The sequence below is a fragment of the Dicentrarchus labrax genome, unplaced genomic scaffold (genome assembly GCF_905237075.1).
Source record: "Dicentrarchus labrax unplaced genomic scaffold, dlabrax2021, whole genome shotgun sequence".
NCBI lineage: Eukaryota > Metazoa > Chordata > Actinopteri > Moronidae > Dicentrarchus > Dicentrarchus labrax.
This window is the reverse complement of record NW_026136710.1, coordinates 13,363,235-13,385,917: the sequence shown is the minus strand read 5'-3', so window position 1 is coordinate 13,385,917 and position 22,683 is coordinate 13,363,235. Positions and strand designations below refer to the sequence as shown.

The 22,683-nt window shown below is 38.5% G+C and overlaps 1 protein-coding gene across 4 annotated transcripts; it reads left to right on the top strand.

The window, feature by feature from the left end:
• Positions 1–6,021: 6,021 nt before the first annotated feature.
• si:ch211-243g18.2 (uncharacterized protein LOC559906 homolog) lies at positions 6,022–15,836 on the top strand. 4 transcript variants are annotated; one of them, XM_051413137.1, is made up of 12 exons: positions 6,022–6,167; positions 6,813–6,974; positions 8,529–8,801; positions 8,950–9,075; positions 9,525–9,607; positions 10,024–10,180; positions 11,328–11,495; positions 11,960–12,085; positions 13,103–13,326; positions 13,982–14,010; positions 15,008–15,024; positions 15,183–15,836. In XM_051413137.1, the coding sequence occupies exons 3-12, from the start codon at positions 8,538–8,540 to the stop codon at positions 15,213–15,215; spliced, it is 1,227 nt and encodes a 408-aa protein (XP_051269097.1). In that variant the 5' UTR covers positions 6,022–6,167; positions 6,813–6,974; positions 8,529–8,537; the 3' UTR covers positions 15,216–15,836. The 4 variants fall into 4 exon arrangements, with proteins under 4 accessions (XP_051269097.1, XP_051269098.1, XP_051269095.1 ...); XM_051413138.1 differs by having other exon boundaries at positions 6,023–6,167; positions 13,103–13,320; XM_051413135.1 differs by lacking the exon at positions 15,008–15,024 and having other exon boundaries at positions 6,023–6,167.
• Positions 15,837–22,683: the final 6,847 nt, after the last annotated feature.

Here is a 22,683-nt window from a genome sequence, read left to right as displayed (position 1 = left end):
CTTACCTAATTAATTGCACTTAAAGTTCACTGCCCCCAATAATGACTTGCAGCTTCAAGTTTTATCTTTATCTTGACAAATATTAAAGAAATGAATTGTTTTTATCAGCATTTTCTTGTTTGTTTTGCGGTGGACAAAACCAGGAATATTAGGAGGATTAAATGCAATGCATGTTTTCCAAATTTAAATGACCACATACGCTCATTAAAGATTAGTTCAGTTTCATTTAGTTCTAATATGAATCACTAGTCTTTGTAAGTCAGAATTATGTCATTATACTAATAGCTATTCATTAGGGACTGTGTTAAAGTGTCAAACATTTTTCCTGTTTTCATGCTGCTAATAAGCACCTTCCCTTATCCGATCAGTATTTAACCCTCAGCACTGACAACTGAAGTTTTAGTTAATTTTTTGTGCATTTGACTCATATTTTGGGGAGCATACTTTTTTTTTTATGGAATCATTCCTGAAAACACACACACACACACACACACACACACACACACACACACACACACACTTGCAGTGCAGACTTCACAACATGGAATATGAATATGAAAGGGCTTCTTTCAACAACAACGGAAAAACAAGAGCGCTGCCAGCAGTTAATGGGACCAAATGAAGGAAAGCTGAGCAACATCAGATTTTGAGCTCTCTCCCTCAAAACAAACATCCAATGATCACATTAGAGATGGATCACAGAGCTGTGTCATTATTGTCTTGTGTGTCTTGTCTGGTTTACAGCTTCAGCCTTAGTCATTTTTCATGTTTGAAGCGTCCTTGCTGCAGAGGCCAATTCCTATCTCTCTCTATTGTCTCTGTTAAATAAGGTGAAATGCCCCAAAAAAGTTGCAAAATCCTGATTGTGCACACAGATATGTGGCATCACCCTTTTCAAACTCCTTACCTTATGTCATAACTTCAAACCAGTGATAAAAACAAGGACAACATAAAATACAGAAAATTATTTAAAACAACTAAAACTCTTCCAACTGGTAACTATGTTTTATTTTTATGTTTATGTAGGACCCCATTACTCCATTACTAAGGTTTTTAGGTCCCCTTTACAAGACAGGGCCAAAAATGACTAAATAATGCAGGACAACTGTTAGTTGATATCGTACTTTAGTGGTGCAAATTTTAAATTAACAAAACAAATTGACACATGGTGAAATAGGTACTTTGGCGGCTCCTCGGGATCCTGGGCCACCGGGACAGTTGCCAGCCTTAGTATGTGAGCTTGAAACTCGAGCCTTGGCAGTTTAAACCCTCGCAGAGGGAAGTTCTTGAGACTCTACAATGCAGTTTTAATGGGATTGAATTTGAGTGAGAATTAAACAAAAAGAATATTCTTGTTTTTAACAGCTTAAGATGTAGTATTCTCTTTTAATTTCTACTTTAAGTAGCTTTAAGGTTGAAAAATAATCTTAATTTATACTTTCTGACACTACAGCTACTGCCAAGGTGCCACTGAGCAAGGCACCAGACTCACATACAGTGGCTCAGCTGTCAACAGGACTGTATAGTTCACCACTAAGCAGCTCCCAGGGGTGCTGCCCGCCCTCCTTCTGCTGCTACTTCCTTGTGAACAGGATAAGAGTATGTTCTTCTTAGCAAAGTTTCCTTCTTAAATAAGGGCTAACACACACACCTACACACACACACACACACACACACACACACACACACACACACACACACACACACACACACACACACACACACACACACACACAGATCTCTTTCCCTTTCAACTTTTCATACACTCACCAGCTATGCATATAGATCCATATCTTAAATATTACCAACCCTTCTGATAATAATCTCCACACAGCGGTCCAACATGTTTCCGTCACACAAAAGCAACCTGCACTCAGGCGGGTGGGTGGGTGGATGGGGGTGGGGTGGGGACCCAAACGCAGGAGGGAAAAAAAACTGATAGTTAAAGCAAAAGAAAAGAAAGAGTATGTGCAGGTGCTGACCTCCAGAGTTGCTCACATATGTTGTTATCTGTGTGTAATTACTCTGCTGCAGATTCTTATCTTCTTATCAGAGAGTGGCTGGTGCACTGAAGTCCGCCCATCAAACAATGACTCGGGGCCCAAATTGCATCAATCAGGGTCTGGAGTGGAGCGGTGCTTTGAGTTCCTTAAATTGGTGGAATAACGAATCTACTTCCATTCGTTACCTTAGATCTAAACTTTTGATGGGAAACTGTGAGAAACGAAGCAGAGGCAGAAGAAAAACAGTTCACATATTGCCTGCATATGAGACCACGGTTTGTTAGCATGAGCAACTTGCTAGCTCAAAGAATAAACAGTAAGATTTCCTAAATAATGTAAAGTAAGTTAGCAACAGATTGCATTATGCATCATATGCACAATCTCCAGAGTTGATCACAGAAATGTCTGACCTCCCTATTATCCAGCATGCACAATTTAAACATTCATAACAACCTGATGAAGTCATATGCCATACCATTCTGGACTATGTGGTTAGCCAATTGACACGTTTTTTTATACGATGATAATACTTTTATGATCTTCAGTGATTCAGATTTTCTTAATAAAATGTAAATGATGCATACATTACAGTACTTTTCCCACTACTTCAGACCAAATTTTCTGCCTTCTCCCCATGTTTCATGGTTGCCCCTTGTTCATATGTCTCACTATGATAGTTGCCCTTGTCTTTGTGATAACAAACAGGGGTTCTTCCAGTGCACTCTTTGTTGTAACCATGATAAAATAAACAAAGAATCATAGTTCAGAAGTAGAAAAACTGGGAAACAAGGACAATTTACCTATATAATATACTTTTGGTTACCACTTACAAAACATGGCAACTTCTTGGCATCCCCATGAGATAATAATGTCCCAGTAAAACCACTAATCCAGAGTATGATATGCTGGGTGAATACAGTTTATTTACAGTGGACCTATTGATGATCAGTGTTTCCTAAAGAACATTTCATGTTTTTCTAAACTCTCCTACAGTAAATTAAAGGATTACATTCTTTTGGTTAGAGAAAGTTTCCATCTGAAGCTCAATGAAACATTTAAAATACCATTTGATTACCTGAAAAGTCCAACATCACACAGCTGAAAACAGGACTGTTCTTCTTAGCTCACGCAAAGTTGACATTTTGGCAATATATCATAAATTTCGCCTGTCTCACTTACATAAATTGGATCATCTTCCAAAATCTATGATTGAATTTTGTGCTTAAGCTTGAATAATTGCTGGCTTTCTATCAGAGAAGGAGGCCATTGCTTCCCCTGATCAGGACAGTTATGTTGCTGATGAAGACTAAACACATGATGAAAAGGTGTGGTGTCTGCTTGCTCATCCTTGGCTCAGTCAGTCTGTCTTTCTGTTTGTCAGCATCTCTGTGCATCTGTGTTTGTTTGTCTGTCTGTCTGTCTGTCTGTCAGTCAGTCAGAGAGCCAACATGAATGCAAGTGAGTCCTGCCAGCAGCAGAATTGTAACAGGAAGCAATCACTTCAGGATCAAAATGACTATTGAGAGACGTCAGTCATTTTCATGGCCAGAGCAGCAAGGATGTTGCACAGCTTGATGCTGAAGGCATTTGAAGCTTCTTTATTACAGTTTCCACAGGAGGTAGTGTTGTGTCATTGACTTACATAACAGTAAACTGACTGCTTATCTAAAAAATGTCCTAAACTGTTACTGATTTCATATTCAGACTTATTTTTAATAATCTAAATAAACATATTTGTTCTATCTGCATTGTTTAATATTGTGTAATATGAGTGATGACCTGACCTGGATGTCACCAGTGCCACAGTGTGTGCATCTTGCTGGTGTGGTCACATGATCACTTTTGACAGGGGTCGTGAGGGGTCAAGTGGGGTCATGAGTAGTATCCTGACATCCTGCCAGTCTAATCACCTGTTTATTTTTTTAACAACCAAACTGGGATCCACACTGACTGAAGGAGAGAGAGAGAGAGAGAGCGAGAAAGTGAAAGTAAGAGGTTAATACAATAAGGCTGATTAAGGTTCAGCTTGATCATGATTGGTCTCATGCAGGGATGTGCATCTCTGGATCTGCATCTTAACCCCTTTAAGCAGCAGCCGGTGAAGAGTTTCCAGAGATTTCACATATGTTGTGCATTGAATATGGATTTAGAAATTTTTTTTATAAAATGATGCAGGAGACATCTTAGTGCAACCATTAAGAAACACAGAGTATTGGGTTTGAATATTTTAGTAAATATAATTTGAAGAGCTGAAAGTCTAGATTAATGTTGTTTTCCTACTTAAATCATATCATATAAAGAATATATTTCTTTTTATTTTACCTCTTACTCAAACCCATTTGAAAAAACATATAATTTGACAAGCTTAAAAAACAGGGAAAAGTAGATTGTTGCTGCCCTCTTTTGGGAAGTGCTGATACCTTCTCTTTTGTGCACTTCACTTGTATTTACCAGCCTTCACCACACAGTGGAGATAGACTACAGCTGTAACACTGGAGATTGTTGACTGGTGAGTGTGTGTGTGTGGTCTGATGGGATTGTGGCACTGGCAACAATTTGAACCAATGACGATTGGATGAATTTGCATAATCAAATACAAATGTTAATGTTTTTTCCTTTGTTTATTTTAGTTCATTCTCTGTCTCCCAGTCCATCATACTACACACACTTACTCTGTTGTCCATTTCCATCAGTGTTTAGGACAACATTACCATTACATAAGGTCATTTTCTTCCTATAAAGAATTATAAAATCACTTCTTAAAACTAATTTATAACAGTTAGCCTATCAGTAAGTTTTATGTCACATGCTTGACCTCCCTAACTGATCTTATAATGTTCAATACTCTGCACATTGTCGATTTTATTCCTGTATTTCTGGTTTTGTTGTTTGTAACATTGGTTTCGAGAAGTGCTGTACAAATAAATCAGTATTATCTACTACAAGATGCATGAGGTTCACCGTTTAAGTCACAGAAATGAACCTTCCGGGACAGCAGCAATCCAAAAATATTTTTTTTCTCTCAACGCTATGACCTCAGTTTACCATTTTTTACTTCTTAGTCTGATGTGTTTTGGCAAACAAGCTTCCTTTAGAGCACCATATGAGTGGTATCATTATTTTGAAAGTATAATCATTGTATGATCACTATGGTGGTGCTCTGAAATACAAAATGGTCAACTGAGGGCAGAGTATTGAGGTGATTTTTATTTGTAGCTAATGTTGCAGCTTGTAAAATGTAATAGACACAGATACATTGCAGAGAACTCCATTATAAGTGATTCTGTCTGAGTAAACAAGAAAAATAAAAGTCTACTGTAATTAGCTATTCACTTTTTGCTTAAATACAACAGACAGGAACCAAATGCAAATAGAGACATTTGCAAAGACATATTTTCATCTTACTTGAATTTGAATATGATAACATGTGGGAAACACATGCTTCACCCTCACATTTTTAATATTACACAGCTCTCTATGTTTCTATAAGACTTTGCATGGACAAAGTTCATAAGAATTATAGTTGGATGAGAGGAAATACGTCACTCTTACTGTATATGAGCTGTGTTAGCATGAGAGCATGTGTATGTGTACTCAATAGTAGATTAGTGACAATTAAGTTCAGGGAAAAGTTTACACTGACTGACTGTCAAATTACAGGAACCCCATCTTCAGAGTCACAACTTTATTAACAATGACACATTTTTGGAGTGTTTCCAGGTTTCCAGTTCAAGCTTCAATATATTTTTCTGTTTCTGCATGTAAACTATTGGGAGTAAAATACATAGGTTGTGATATTCTGGCCTTCCTGACCTGTTTGAATCAAGCCTTTACAACCCACACCACGTCTGTTTCGTTCTGCTGAGTGACTTGTTGAATATTTTATCTCGGACAAGTAGAAGGAGGCTCAGGTTACAGCTGATGATGCTCCACCCACCCAGATACAAACAGTGAAGGGATAGTAATGAGAATGAGATATTTAATAGCACAGATACACAAGACGGCATGCTCTATTGTGATCAGTGATGCGGCTAGGTGGAAGCTGAGTCCTCAGCATCGCTGACAGAATAGCTGTTGAGAGAATGTCTTGGACTGTAATGGACTTACATTCACCAGGTGGCCAGAAACACAAGTCCAAAAGAACCATAAGCTGCACTGCTATGTGTAAGTTCTTTGCTTTATAAGGTTCTTCATTGTTCTCTTTACAGCTCAAAAACATGTTTTGCTTATTGTTACTGTACTTCAGTGTTTGTCCCTCATTGTGTACAGAAGATGTATGTGCGATGTGGTAACTGGAAACCTCCAGTGCACACACACTAAAATGGTCTTTTCTATCTTTTCAATCTCTACAGAATTTATCAAACTAGAAACATATTTTGATCAAGTAAACATGTCTCTTATTAGAACTGCTAAGGTTCAGATAAAAAGGTACAAAATGAGCATGAAGTAACTCAGAAAGGAGTCATATTGCACCTCAGTTAGGCAGGTGAAATGGAAAGGTATTTTACGGTTTCATTACAAGACTCCACACCTACTGATGAATAAAGACTTGCACATTAAGGTCAGTCTCTATTTTGATGAATAAATACACTAACAAATAAACCATTAGTCTATTGTTTACTAGCCAGGAAGCAAGACTGGTAACAAACAAACAATCATAGTTATACCAATGGAAACTAGGTCACAAAGAGTGGTGGCTCTTCTGAGCTATCTAATCAAAATTAGAACCAGTTACCCAAAACAAGCATATCTAAAGAAACTGAGCTATCCAATTATATAATCTTTTCTACCACATCTACCTTTCTCAAGACCTTCAGGTGCAGTACGCACACCTCATTTACAGAGCTAACTGAAGACAAAACTCCTCCCACTTCCTGCACACCTGCATATAAGCACACCTGTAGCATCAGCAGCACAGAGCCTGCTCTATTCCTCCGGATCCCACTGCGCCTCTACCTGAAGAAAACCCTGGTGAGTAGGATGTGTTTAAAGAAACTATTATTATTAGTTATTAGAATGCTAAAAATGATGACTTAAATCACTTTCAACAATTCTACTTTGTTCTTTTGTTAACTTTGTTGGTTGAGATTTTGATAAAATGAAGCACAGATCTAACATATATATATACATATATAATCATAATTGTAAGAAAAAGCTTCTACCACTTTCCTCGAGCAAATTAATCTTATTTTCTATTTTCTTATCCACTTTCATTAAAAGTTGTCATCATGGGTATTTGTCAGCTAATGGCAAGATGAAAAAAAAAGAAAAGAAATGATAGTCCATTTCCTGCTGAACAAAGTGCCTCCTTGTATCGGTGGAATTCACTCGGAATATTTTCCTGATCATTTTCCCAAGCTCTATCTTTCATCTGAACAAGGACCGTCTGTCTCCTGCTGGGTCCTTTGTAGTGTTGTGGGAACGGTGTTGCAAGGATCAAGTGACAGGGAGACAGAGAGGTTCCCTTGGCCGCTAATCTACAGAAACACACAAAAGCAAGCTTGCGCGAAACCTCTCTCTCTCTCTCTCTCACTCACTCACTCACTCACTCACTCACACACACACACACACACACACACACACACACACACACACACACACACACACACACACATACTCAGAGACAAAGATACACTGTCCTGTATGTTAGACATTCACCAACTAGTTGAAGTCCAGGAAGTAGTGTGAGCTGTTAAACTTTGAAGTTAAAAAGGTAGGGGAAATTAAACGTCACAACAAAATGTTCTTTGCACATAAATTATGACGCACATTTCATAATTTCATTTATTTAATAATATTTAACTACATTTTCAGTAGTCTTTTAGGAAGGCTTTTATCTTTTGGAGCCACTTTTCATCTTTTTTCCCCTCTCCTTGAATATAAACTGCATCTTATTATCATAGTAACAGACTCTATGAGAGTGTCCTCAGTCCCAGTGAGGGGCTCTTCTTTGACCCAGGGCTGAGCTGTACTCATTTACATTTAGATTTTACACTGAATTGAGTTGAAGTCTTATTTGAACAGAGCCTAGATGGACAGACTGAAGTGGCTATGACCGTATAGTCAGTCATCTCTTCGATGCAGATGGTTAGTTTGAAAAGCCACTAGCCAGACGTACGTACCCTCATTTAAAGACTCCTTTCATCATTTTCAGTGAGGCGTTCAGTGGTCTTGAATATAAGGTCCTACTTGTATTTAAGTCTGGCAAAATGCTAGAATAAAACACATTTGCTTAAGGGCCACAAAAGAGTTTTTCTACAGCCAGATCTCATGTAACACTAGCTTTAAATGACTGCAATAGGTCAAACAGTCTGGCTTTTGAAGTTATGTATTTTCCTTATGACATCTGTAATTTGAACATCCGTCCACTCTCTTCACAGAGATGGACCCTTAGGAGCTGTGATAGATGTAACATGTGCTCTTGTTCTGTTTCTCTCTTCATGTCAATTTTGTCCTCACAAGTTCCTCAACATGTCATCGTCTAATTTCCAATTTTGTTGCTCTTTGTGTCCTCTGCCCTCACAGCAACCCATCATGGCCTCCAGCTTCTCAATGAGGAGTTACTCCATGAGCCGCCAGCCCTCCTTTTCCAGTCGTTCTCTGATGGACACCGGGCGTGCTCGCTCCCGTGCTTCGGTCTCTTTTGCCGCAGCCAGCCCGCTGAGCCGTTCAACATCCATCAGCCAGGATCTCAACGGGCCGATGAGCCTGCAACTTAACGGAGTGCAAGGAAACAGCACCAACGACAAGGAAGCCATGCAGAGTCTCAACAACCGTCTGGCCAACTACCTGGACAAGGTGTGACACATACAACAGTGCCCCACTGTTAAGCTATTGGTCAGCAGCTAAATGGGTGATGGGTTTATCTCCATTTGGTGCCATGCAGGGAAGGATATTAAAACACTGTGATCATTGTGCCGTCTCTTTTTTCTTTGTCTTCCTCCAGGTGCGTTCATTGGAGCGCTCCAACGCAGACCTGGAAATGAAAATCAAGCAGCTGATGCTTGACCGTATTCCCAAAGGTCATGACCTTGACTCAATGATGGCCCAGGCTCATGCTGTTGAGCAAGAGGTAGACATGAAGGGACATGCAGCGCAACCAGACATGCATTATACAGACATTTAAACAGTCAACAAAGCTCAAGGTTATGAGGACTTTTACAGGGTTATTTTACATAGACAAAACATTAATGCAAATGTCATGTTACGTCTTTTAGCAGGATCATCAGTAGACTCATCAGAGGCAGGATTTGACTTTGAATTAACTTGATGATGAATCCAGAGTGAAGTTAATGATTGTGTTGACTATTTTAGCTAAACAGAAAAAGTTACAGTTTAATGAAGTTGGAATGTGTTACCTTATTGGACAAAAATTCAAATAATTATTTTGTAAGAATTAATAATTCCACTATAAAGTCCAAATATACAGATGAACTTACATAAAGCATCACATATATAGACTTCAATGAAGGATGTTAATGTTTATATAAAACATTGTTACCCCATGTTAATATTTGTCAGGTGAGGAAGAAAACCTTGGAAAATGCTCGTCTCATGTTAGAGATCGATAACGCTAAACTGGCTGCTGATGACTTCAGAATCAAGTGAGTGACTAATGATTCCAGTATGACGATGAAAAGCTCAGATTAGTTTTGGTTGTATGTATGTCTTTGATTAAGGTTTTACTACATCTGCTTCATGCAGTAGTGGCCACTTTTCTCAATTGTAATAACTGTATGGCTGTATAGCATGGCACCATTAAATATTTGTCACATTTTAGTATAATATTCTGAAAGTGTTGAGATATTTAAAATATACATGTACCAGAACTAAACCAGAACTAAATCAATACAAATGTTTTTCTTCTTTCATATATAAATAAATATATAATATATATATAAATGGTTACTTCCCATCTGCCGGCATAGTATTAAAAAGTAACTTTAGAGCGTACTTTCTATTGCACCTAAAACAGAAGTAAATAAACATGATATATTCTGCTTTTTCTGGACTTCACTAGGTGGGAGACTGAGCTGGTCATGTGTCAGTCTGTGGAGCGTGACTGTGTTGCTCTGAAGAAGGCCAAGACCGACCATGAGCAAATCATCGCCTCTCTGAGGGGAGATCTGGACAGCCTGAAAGAAGAACTTTACTTCCTCAAGAAAAACCATGAGGAGGTAAGTCTGTTTGTACTGTTTTTTGATCCCTCCTCTTTTCTTCCTCTCCCACATTCGTACGGTATGCAGGTCTTTTGACAGTCCATTTTATCCCATTTACTTTGCCTTCTCCATTACTTGACATTTGCTTCGTCTCGTTTTCATTTTGGCCCCCTTTCTTATTCTCCAACCTGCCCTCACAAACAGCAAGTTGTTAGATATTGGACTGACCCAATTTGGTGGACTCAAGAGGTCTTTTTTAGAGGCTAAGCTGCAGAAAGAAACATGGGGGGGGGGAGGGAGATGAAGGTGGTCCTCTGGTTACTACAGACAAAAGGAGCAGGTAGATCTGGTTTCCCAAACCTGCCCTTTTTGTCCAGTCAGCTGATCTGAGACGTCCTAACTACTGTCCTCTGGGGTGATGAGAAACAAAGATAAACTCCTCTCACCAAAGGAAGGATTGATCACTTACTTACTGAAACAAGATGTGTATAAGGCTGCACGGATTTAGTTCATTTAAGAGATATTTGAGGCCACTGACAGAACACAACAATAAGGTGCAAAAGTTAGATTTGGTGTTGGTCAGTAAAGGTTGGTCAAAAAATGTCAGGACTGTAAAGGCCCCTTTGTCAGCTCTTATCTATGTCAAATCCTTAATGTTGAAAATATAGACTTCTCCCCATAAAAATAGAAAAGCAGCATCTCTGGGGGTTCGCTGGGAAACTAGATCACACTGTTTTGGATACGATCTTTGTGCATAAAATAAAGTATGTAATTGAACTTTCTTCTCCAACAAAGGATGGGAAATTGTGTATGAATATATATCGAGCGCATTAAATCCAGTTAAAACAGGTTGCATCAGACTTAACACAATATCACAGAGAAGAGAGAGTGAAAGAGATCCTGCAAGTACGCATGAACAGAGAGCGTAACGTGTGTGTGAGAGTTGAAAAGCCGAGGGGTAAGGTGAGCTCTACCCCATCAACTATTGATAGAGAACATCTAAATTATGAAGATGCCCTCACATCCTCTCTGCCACCCTGTGGTGTAGGATTCACCAAACTATTACTGGTACCATATGTTGCACGTACGCACAAGTATATTCACACATATGGTGCAAAACAATGCAAACCATAAGTATTTAGTAGCCTGCTTCTCCCCCCTGCAGGAAATGGAGCAAATGAAGTCTCGAATTGCCAGAGATGAGGTGAATGTGGAGGTGGACTCTGGTGCCAGTGGGCCAGAGCTGGGCACCATTCTGTCTGACCTGCGTTCCCAGTATGAGGGGATTGTCAAGAAGAACAAGGACCAAGCAGAGCAGTGGTACCGCAAGAAGGTGTGGGGAGAAACTGCCATTTCTCTCTCTTTCTTATTATTTCTTCTTAGCTTATCCATTGAAATGTGACTATTGTAATATAACTATCAATAATTTTTTATTGCAGATTCTTATAACTGTCTAGTGTATGATATATGTCAAATGTCTCGAAATGTCCAAAAAAGAACACATTTTCATTGTTTTTGCTTGAAAAAATACTATTTATTTTCTCTGTGGATCAATTAATCAACAGTTTTATCTCTGCATTAAAATATTTTGTCTTCAGGTACACCTTGCAGTCCAATCCTACTGTATCAAATTATGTATCAAATGGCCTAAACTAAGTTAAAAACCAACACTATATTCAACAGAAAAATGGCATGCATGTGAGGGGAAACACACAGACATTAAATTCATCTTCTAGTACAGAACATGCATTTCATGTGGGTGTGCATTCCTCAGACATTTTGTGTCTTGTCCTCCAGCTGGAGACGGTGCAAAGCGAGGTGAAGGAGAGCAACGAGGCTCTGAGAGGAGCTCAGAGCGAGCTGATTGATAGGCAGCGCTTCCTGCAGACACTGGAGGTGGAGCTGGAGAGTGTGCACAAACAGGTAAGCTGCTGCACCTGAGCAGCGAGGTGAGAAGTAGAGCAACATTATCAAATGAATGATGGAATTGGTGAAAGAGGTCAGATTTTGTTGGAAGAGGTGGGTCCATGTCCACATACAAAGCGAATGTGTAGGTTTTCATGTGTTTTTGCTTCATAAGAATTGAAAAGATTCATGTTGAGAATAGAAAACTCTGCAAGGTTCTGCATTTGGGGCTGTGCAAACAAAATCTGATGCACTTAAAGATGTGCAAACACCGCAGCTATGATTTTAAAATCACAAAGCCATGGCAAGTTGTGTTGAAGAAAGAGCAGTTTGATGAGGGATTTGTCAAATGACAACACAGAAAATCCTTACAGAAGTTCAGATTTAATTAGACCAGTTTTTATTTTTGCATAGCCATGCTACTGTATCATACAGATCAGGGGAAAATGATTTAGCTTTTCTCTCCCATAATCCTGTGTTGACAGTAAACGTGTTCTCCCACGCTGATAAGTCATGCAAGAACATACAGGATTCTGTTGCTAAATTGTATGGGGGTGAGTTTCGGTGGTTGTATGGGTAATCCTGTCTGAGCAGTGAATGTTTGTTATGGATCCCAAGGCCTTGTCAGTTCACAGGTATTTGTTGATGATGGTTTTGGAAGTAATTTCAGAATCAGGAGACATTGAGGTTTGACTTCTACTGGCAAACACCTTTTGAGGAAATGTGAGGAGGTTAAAAAGCCGAAACCTTTAATACCAGCCAACATGAAGCATCACATTACTATATGCTGGCTACAATACAGCTGGTACAGACACGTGATGATGGCTAAACATTTGTAATCACAGAATTATGAATAATTTTGGGCCGTTTCTTGAATTAGAAGACGATTATTCAAGTGTCCTAGGTCACCAGTCTTTAAACTGATTGACTGATATAAATATGGACAACATTGAAAGCACACAATAGTAATATTAGACTCAGGTATGTGGACAAGGCCGGTCAGTTCTCTTACTATTTTCCCCTTTCTTTCCTCAGATTGCAGCACTGGAGGGTAACCTGGGTGAGACCGGTCAGAAATACTCTACTGAGATGGAGCGGCTTCAGGCCACCCTGAACCAGCTCGAGGATGACCTATCCCAGCTCAGGCTGGACATGCAGCGCACCAAGACCGACTACGAGCAGCTGCTCCGCATCAAGCAGAACCTGGAAATGGAGATAGCCACCTACAGGCGCCTGCTGGAGGGAGAAGAAACGTTAGTGTATGGGGATAAAATATGGAAAAAGTTTGGTTAATTACAATATGGGTCTTATTTTCACAATTTTAGCCATAATAACTTATGCTCACTGACGCTGTCATGTGAAAATGCCATTACACCCTTTATTGTACTTTGTTGTAGACACGTTATTGTGTTCCTGAATGTCAGCTGTTACTTTAATGAGAATGTTGTTATCATGACTGAAATGATGGACTGAACGATGAAAGTAAGACCCAAGTTGTCATAAACCAGAATTTCCTTTAAACTTGTGTGGTATTAGTATTCATCAAGACAGCTTTCATTATCTAAACTGGACTTAGATGACATACTCTCATATCTGTCTGCTACTGACAGCAGTTTGTTAGCTTAGCTTAGCATAAAGACTGGAAGCAGGGGGAAACAGCAACTTGGATCTATCCGAAAGTAACAAACCGCCCCCCCATAAAACCACAACTTTTCTACAGTTTTTTTGTACTAGACAAATGAGATAAGACACTTTAATTGTTGAGCTTTAGAGGTGATTTTGTTACCTAAATTAAGATAACCAGCTATTGATTCAAGCCTAGCATATTAACTGTACAGGCAGTGAATCATTTCCCAAACTCCTGAACTAACTGAAACAAAGCAAATTCTAACATGTTTCCTCTCTGCCCCACAGAGTCAAAGAAGTTCCTCCCCCACCAAAAAGTGAGTGTTTGGCTTTGTATGTTTAACCAATAAAAGAAAGCAAAAGTCATTATAAATGTTAGAATAACATCCAAGCACAGTATTATATAATGGCACATTAGCGAGGAGAGAAACCACTGGTTATTGATTGATTTTGAATGCATCTTATCACAACCTGGGAGGTAAAGAGAGACTAAAGCTGCAGTGATGAAGGGGACAACTTAAGCAAACTGTTCGCAAATGTTTATTTAACATCTGGTCCATAACAGCCGAGCCCTATATGGATTCAGATGTGCATTTGTTGTAACAAGGCTCACATACATACATACACATATTCTTTCACACACACCGAGAGGCTTGGCACTAATGATTGTTTTATGAACCTCAAAATGCAAACACGGCTGACAGCTCAGCTCCTAGAGCAACAAATGTGGGTGTAAAGACATTCATCCCAGTGTTGTAACTGCATTAATCTGACTGAGTCACACTGCAGCAAGGTGTTTTGAAAATGTTAATATTTGTCTCAGAACATTAGAAGACTAAAGACAACACAGAACCAAAGACTGTGAAGTCTTTCATAAGACAGGAAAGTTGAGTTGTTAAAGCGGTTTGCACAAATTAAATGTTTTCAGTGAGTATTGCATGGAGTCCTTCACCTGAAGATGTCATGACATGACACCTTATTTAGTACAGTTCACACACAGAACTTCACTGTGCAACACATTGAACTACAAATGAAAGACAGAGCAGTGACAATGAACAGAGGCACAGGATTAAACACAAATTACAGAGGAATATGAGATTAAAATGACTCATCCAATCTCATTTCCCTCTCACTGTTTCTAATGGTTTCTCCTTTCTCTCCTCTCTCATCATCTCTTCCACCTCATCAAATCATATCTCTTATAATCATGTTTTCTCATTTTGTCTCATGCGATCATCCCATTTCTTCTCTTATTCTCATTTCTTCTCATGTCATCAAACCTTTCTCGTCTTGTATCATCTCTTTTCATTTCAGCTTACTTTCTCACCAGCGTGAGTCATCCCAATTAAACTCATCTCCTACCTCATATTACTGTGTATCGAATCTCATTCCAAATCATTCCCTTTTCTATCTTTTCTCTTCTCCTTTCTTCCATCTCATCCCATTTCATTTAATCTCATCTCATCTCCTCCAATCTCTTTCTGTGCAGAGGAGCCTGACGTTCGCACCAGAAAGATTGTGAAGGTGGTGACACAGACGATGGTCAACGGCAAAGTGGTGGACGAATCCAGCGAGGTGGAGCAGATCGAGGAAACCAAGAAATAAAAAGGAAGTGAATGTAACGAAATTAACACAGAGAGTAGGAGAAAAATGACACCGGGATTTGCAGAGAAAGAGAAGAAATTAAAAGATTGGTGTCAGTATATTACACATGAGCTGTGGAGCATCATTTATTCTATAACAGTGGAAATATTGTTTTGAATTGGGCATTTTGGGGGGCATTGCTCGACTTTGAATGTTTTGTGTTTTCAGAGAAATGTTTTCCCACAGCTGACTTATCAGTGACAATTGTTTGTTCTGGAGAGAATGTGACAGACATTTCCAGTACTGCTGTAGCTATGCATGCTTATACCAATGTTGAATAGAGATATGTGTGTTTGTTTGAAAGCAACTGACTAACCATCTTGATACGGTTTTACTAATAAATTGCTGTGTCCTTAAACAAAGATATTTATTTCTTAGTGTGTAAAAATTTACTTCAGTAAATGTAATACATACTTGTACTCCTTCAACAAAAATATCTTTTAATTGTTGTTTGATTTGCTTTTCGTGTCCGTACTCTAAATAAAGTTTCTTTAATCAATGGCATGTCTAGCTCTTTACTTTAATCTCGGAATAAACATTTTATGGCTTTTATATGAAATCAACTATGCCAATATACAGCGTCTTCCGTGTTTTGATGTTGCCATAATTCTCTTGATTTTTAGCTCAGCACAGCAGTGCTTTGAGCTTAATGCTAACATCAGCATGCTAACATGTTTAGCAAGTATGATGTTTACAATGTTCACCATCTTAGTCTAGCTTGTTAGCATGCTAACATTATCTTATTAGCACTAAATACAAAGTGCAGATGAGGCTGATGTGAAGGTCATTAGTTTGAAATATTTCAGTCTTGATCAAAGTGGAGAACCGACTCATAGACCAATCACACAGCTGGTGCAGCTAACAATGGCAGGAATCCTTAAAAAACAATTCAATTATGAACTTGAGCTTTTAAAGAATAAAAAAATAAACTTTGCCTCAAATAAGATTCAAACTAAAGACATACACACTCTGACTACAATGAACAGAATTTTAAACTCACAATACGTTCATATAAAAGTTGTCAGTGAATTTTAGGCATTTGTTGCCATTTTCACAACAACGTTTCTTTATTTGTAACAATATACAACATGTATTTTAATAATGCAATGTTGTGATTGTCTTTATCATAAAAAACACATTATTTCTTTACATCTTTTGAAGGTTTGGGATGTTTAGCAGTATCTGTTTGTACGTGTGAAAAAAGAATGAGGAGACATGTTAAAGCAAAGTAATACTTTTGATTTTGTGTTGCTAGAGTATCACATGACCTAATGATCAGATCTAAATTTCCAATAATAAAAAAGTTTGTAGTATTAATAGCAATATGTTTTTATACAAATAATCCCTGTCCATTTAATTCCTTTTGGGGAAAACAAAAGTACCTACTGTTCACTGATAAAAAAAAATGGACAGGACATGAAATCAAAAGAAAGCATAGATAAAAAAGAGAGAAACATTTGCTTCATAATTAGAGCTGCTGGTACCACATGAACACTCCCCACAGTTATTACGGTGGTTGGACACATCTGTTGTTATTGAGGTTAGGTATGAAGTAATGTCTCAAAACATACTGCAGGTGTTTCATCAAAGACACTTCAGAGGAAACTCTTGTAATAGTGAGGTAAATACTGGGGGGGAAATTCCTATAATAAAACAGAATTGTAAAATAAAATCATTCAGTGACAGGCAATATGTGTGTAAGGACATGCAACTGAGATTAGTGTCTCTGCTTTAAATGTGAGACAGATTATGCAGAATGACATTATTGTGGTAAACATTTGTTTTTTATACATGCAGGTTTATCTGTGAGATGGTTACATAAGTTATAAAGGTTCAGACATTCATAGTAGAGCAGAGTAGAATTGGAGACGTAACTCCTTTATGAGTAATTTTAAGAATTTTCTTTCCACTTGAGAGAAAAAATGTGACTCTGTTATATCCGATGATCACTTAATAAGCACATCCTACCTGAGCACACATAACAACCCCACAGTGGCTTCCACCAACCCTATAATTTAAGGTCATGACCCTTTCTAACTGGGGTCACCGCACTCCAAAAACCCTCACAAACACAAAGTCAAAAGGAAGGAATGCAAGTAAGATCTAAGCCTAATGGCCCAAATGGAGGACGTCACTGTATCTGAGGCCAAATCTACATTAATGGCCTTTAAGTGTTGACATTTTCCAAAGTGTTTGTTTGTTACTGAAAGTTCCTCATCCACATGAAACAACACTTGAGCGTGTATTGCACTGCAAAAAAAACAACTCTCCACAGTTTCTGCACAAAGCAGGTTTTTGAAACGTTTAAAGACATTTTGTTGTTTACAGAACAAACATGATGAACAGAGCGGAGCCAGCAGTACACACAGCAAGGTATCAACAGGCTACCTGAGATCACGTGACAAACGTACACAACACCGCATGAGAGTCTTTAAGCTTTTAAAACTCCACAATACAAAGTCAAACTGGGTTTTTAGAATTCATTTAATTTAGAGAGTTGTTTTATAGAAAATAGTGCCTTAGTCTGTGTGGAGGGACTAAATGTCAACCCTGAAACACAATTGAGGCCGGCTCAGGTTGTCCCTATGAGCGCCTTGTTGTCTCTCCCTCAAAACTGTAATAAGGGAATTGTCTGTTTACAGAGCAGTTAGACAGATTTGTCAAGACCCCCGGCAGACTCCCAGTCTGACAGCTCTCAGGGTCATAACACCAGAGATAGACAATCAGATGAGTCAGCAGGGGCACAGACAGACAGACGGATGGTCAACAAAGTTAGTGAGCATTTCAAAAGGTAGACATTTGAGCAAACAGAGAGACAGAAACGCTGAGAAATAGCTCAGACTGGTGCCGTCTGATCATAATAACGGTAATTTAACCCGCTGTGATTATTTTAATGCCTCGTACATCTACCCCTCCAAGCAACTGACACCTGTAATGTAAAGGAGTCTATTTTAGACCTTGAGAATGCCACAGAGTTCAGCTGACTTGGGTCAGCTAGAAATTAATTGGAAAATGTAATTTTTTTGTGTAATTGATCTGAATTAACATATACTTTTACAAAAACAGAATTACAGTTACAAGTAATTAGCAAAGTAAAGCACCTAAGATAAAACTGTTTTATTTACAGTGCACGGTCAGTGTGTGTGTGTGTGTGTGTGTGTGTGTGACACAGTGGACTACAGTACATAATATGCTGTTGATGTGTTCAGTTTTGCTTTGCGGTGCTTCCCCTATAGAGCAGATTAACGGAGCCTGACCCACAAGCAGAAGCATGTTCATGTTTTCTAGTATCTTCTAAATGATGGCTGGTAGCGTTGACAGGCAGTCGCTTTCTTTTTTTCCTCTGTTTTCTCCTCATACAGAAACCCAGAGAGAGAATGACAACAGAGATGAGAAGGAGACAGACAGATCATTGGATTAAGCGGTCTGGTGCTGTTTAAAAAACAAAGCCCACCTTCAGGCTTTGTTTAGAAAATCACATCCCATCTAAAGTAAAATTGGGCAGGGAGATCTTTGGCTTCAGTTATTTGAAAAAAATAGCCACCTGTCCTTTTTTAAAGAAAAGTTTTACATCAGATTGTAATATAGAGTCATATTCTCCTGACTGTCTGGGTTATGTGAAAAAGAACGGGCCCACAGTTTAAAGGTACAACAAAAATCTCCTCAGTCAGATCAAATCTCATCCCCACCCTGAGCCCATAGTCACAAGCACAATAGCAACAATTATCTTGTCCTCCACCCTGCGTCCCTCCATCGGTTTATTCTGTTAATGACATGCTGAGGGATAGCTCTAACACAAATCTGTAAACAGCACTGGAACACACCCAATGAGTGGAGCACTGGCATCTCACACCATCTACATGATAAATGTAAAGAATGTAACCTAACATGAATCCCTTAATGTCAATCAGAAATACTGAGGCTTTAATGACACAGTGAGAAGAATACTTCAAAACAGTTAACCAAGAAACCATTAGGATGGTTTTATACTTATACTAGCCTCATAATACTTGTGTTTATATACTTATACTAATTTGTCATCCCAATGTCCAGGAGACAGACGTTTCAGCTGCAGCCGTGTTAAACTACAGAGGCTGGAAACCCTTTTGCCATCTTGCTTTCGATTCTGTGACCACATCTTCCATCTGTGGGCAGCAGCAGCTTATAGTGCACTAATAGAATAAAACATGGCATTACTTTTAATACCTCAGTGTGACGGTCATAACATACATTAGATCAAATTAAAAGCTTCCGTGGCCAACAGATTGGAGATATATTAAAAATGTTGAGCACATTATTAAGTAGAAAAAGATTAAGGGCTCATTGTTTGTTGTTCCTGGGGTGATCAGTTGTCACGGATCAATTAAGTGGAATTAAAGCAAGTTTGTCAAATAAGTACATTTATCAACATCAACTGACTCACTATTACTACAAACCGTGACTATGACAAATGTATTATGACTGACTGGAGTCCAAAAGAGCTTCAAGCTTAATGTTCAATGCAGTTTGACTGCACTCTAGTGGACAGATCAAATTATAGCAATTAATATACAATTTATTCAGTTAAGGTATTAGCTGTAGACATTTACAAAGAGAGTTTTAACTGTAAAGTCCATTATGCTTCGAGTCTGCTGGGTCTGTAAAAACTTTCAAATGTCAAAAATGTGACTGTGAGCAAAGCTACTTCATGATAGAAGATAGAAAATACAGAATAACACCGGATTAGCGTTAACAAATATGAGTAATGTGTTGATTTCTGCCACTTTAGCCTAGTTTTGTTAGTCTGAAGTAGAAAAGAGCATAACCTCCAGAAATGGGATATTTGAGTTAGAGCCTCCCCAGACTTGAGCAGATAAATCCACTTATATTCTTACCTCAGGCTTGTAGCCTATTTGTTGTCTTTTCTTTTGATCCAAAATAATGCTTGTGTAATGTCAGTTTCCTTCACTGTTCATCTCGGCCTAAATCCTAGGATCCCCTAGGATCAGTTACACAAACTAAGTCATGACAGAAGAATAAAACAGTGTTCAGGTTTAGCTGTTTTTAATTGTATCTTGCAGATTATCATTTCTAGTGAGGTCAAACAGCTGATCCCTTTAGATTTAAACTAGTTTGCAGGCAGACTAAAGCTTTGGCCTCGTGCCCTATACACACTGTCCCGCCAATCAGTGTCAAACACACAGAGATTACCCACAATCCCCTGTCACACTTTCCCATTTTTAAAGCTGCAAATAATAAGGCTCCAAATAAAACTGAGTAAAACCCATGATATAAGGTTTATATAAACTGCAACACATAGAAGAGGAGATTAAACTTTACAAACAACTCTGTACTTAACTAAACCAGTACTTCGGTTGCTGCATATCAGGTGCTATGATCATTTTCATGGTGTACTGTTGGGTAAAAGGTGCACACAAAAGGACAAATCAATCAGTCTAGCATAATTCTGTGTTATATACTGAAGTAAGGTTGAGAAATGTCCACTTTGTACTTGTAATGTTTTCTATATGGGGCTGACAGATTTAGATGTTAATGTTATTTTACATCTCAAAAGTAAGTTAATAAATGCTGCAAAGAGTGAATTAATTTGTTTGCATTACTTTTGTGCTTTATAATAATATAATTAATACAAAACAAGGCTAATTTTTAAAGCAGCATTAAGATTATTTTGAGTTTAATGAAAGGAGCACTGTGTAGAATTGAGTGTCATCTAGAGGAGCAGTTGCAGATTACAAACCCTACACCTCACCCTCCTGTTCCAAGCTTGTAGGAGAAACTACGGGTGGCCACAAAACTAACAAAAAATGCAAAAAGTCCCATTTTCAGAGCCAGTGTTTGGTTTGTGTCCGTAGAAGACGACCTACTCCTTCTGTAGATAATAAACTCATTCTAGGGTAACAAAAACACAGTGATTCTTATGTTCAGGTGATTATACGATAATGAAAACATACCTATGAACATTATATTCCATTTCTGCCAATAGATCCTCCTAAATGTTACACAATGGACCTTCATTGCTGATTTTTTCTCCCTTTGATCTTTGGGTTGTGAGTTTTGTGTTGAAGCGTTCTTGTGTGCGCCTCATGAAGCAAAACAGGTAAATGTCTGTTAGAGTGACACAGCCTTTGTAAATTATACTATTTTGACTGTCCTCCATGAAGCAAGCCAGAACATCAAATGTACTATATTGATTTACAGTAATGCTCTAGCATTATTGGCTTTAGCAAATTGCCTTTCAGCTTGTTGCATAACATGAAAAGGATTACACACCTGCTATAGAAACAAACAGCCTCAATCTGTCTTCATGCACCTCTCTCAGTCTCTCGCTATCAGTCATCTTGCTTCTCCCTCTCTTTCCCTAAGTCAACAACATTTCCCCTTTTTAGTGAAGTAGCCTGACGAAACCGTGGTGGCATCTGTTATCCTCAATGCAGTAGTCTGTTAGGGAGCTGGAAGCACAAAGAGGGACAGAAAATGACTGAACAACACCTCTGACCCCCTGCATGAGACTGTGGGGTCTCTGAGCAGCTCTGAGCAGGAAGAAGGAGCGCTACTGCTGTCAGACTCTACAACTCTAACCACATGATTGCATTATTTGATACACTATTCACACTTTTAGTACTATTATATATAGTTTCACATACATATATAATTTCCTACATGCACATTATTATTGGTATTAGTATTATTTATTTTTACACCATGCCGCTACCTCTTGCTGTAACCTGTGCAATGTTCTCTATCAATCACATCTGTATAAAAGCTGTGTATAGTGTACACACAACTCTAGTTTTTGAGTTTTTCTATTTTTATTATAGCTTGTCTTTTTTTATTTTATTTTATTATTTAATGTGTACTTTTTTTTATGCTGTGTTGAGCTGAGCTGCAGCCCAGTGTGGGATCAATAAAGTCTATCTTATCTTATCTTATGTTAAAAGATGAAGAACCTTTTCTAACATGTGATCCTACAGCACTACTGTCATCTTTGCAATCCAAGCAAGACGTGGCTTCGGAAAGCTCTTGATACAATCTTTGACCCCTGGTGCACGCTAAGTGGCCTAAGAGTTGGGTTAGTTTAGTAGGACTAAGGTCTCTGAACACCAGAGCACCAGTAAGCCCATTACTGCTCAGTGTGTATTGTGTTGGGTCTGGCTGCATTCTCTCGAGCTCAGGAGGAATCAAAGCCACTTACAAGGCCAAAGTGCAACTTGTTTTCAAGCCTGAACTGCTTTTTGTGTTTTTATGCCTCAGCTTTATGTCTCATTGCTTAGGGATTTGTATACATACACATATGCATGTTTGCAAAGTGGAAGTGCAAGCTATAATTTTTTTTACAGCATAAAAAG

Bases quoted from the DNA above. Each gene is read 5' to 3' on its own strand.
- si:ch211-243g18.2 (XM_051413135.1), top strand. From the start codon at position 8,538: ATGGCCTCCAGCTTCTCAATGAGGAGTTACTCCATGAGCCGCCAGCCC. The intron at 12,086-13,102 runs GTAAGCTGCTGC...TTCTTTCCTCAG, and splicing joins TGGAGAGTGTGCACAAACAG to ATTGCAGCACTGGAGGGTAA. The intron at 14,011-15,182 runs GTGAGTGTTTGG...CTTTCTGTGCAG, and splicing joins AGTTCCTCCCCCACCAAAAA to AGGAGCCTGACGTTCGCACC.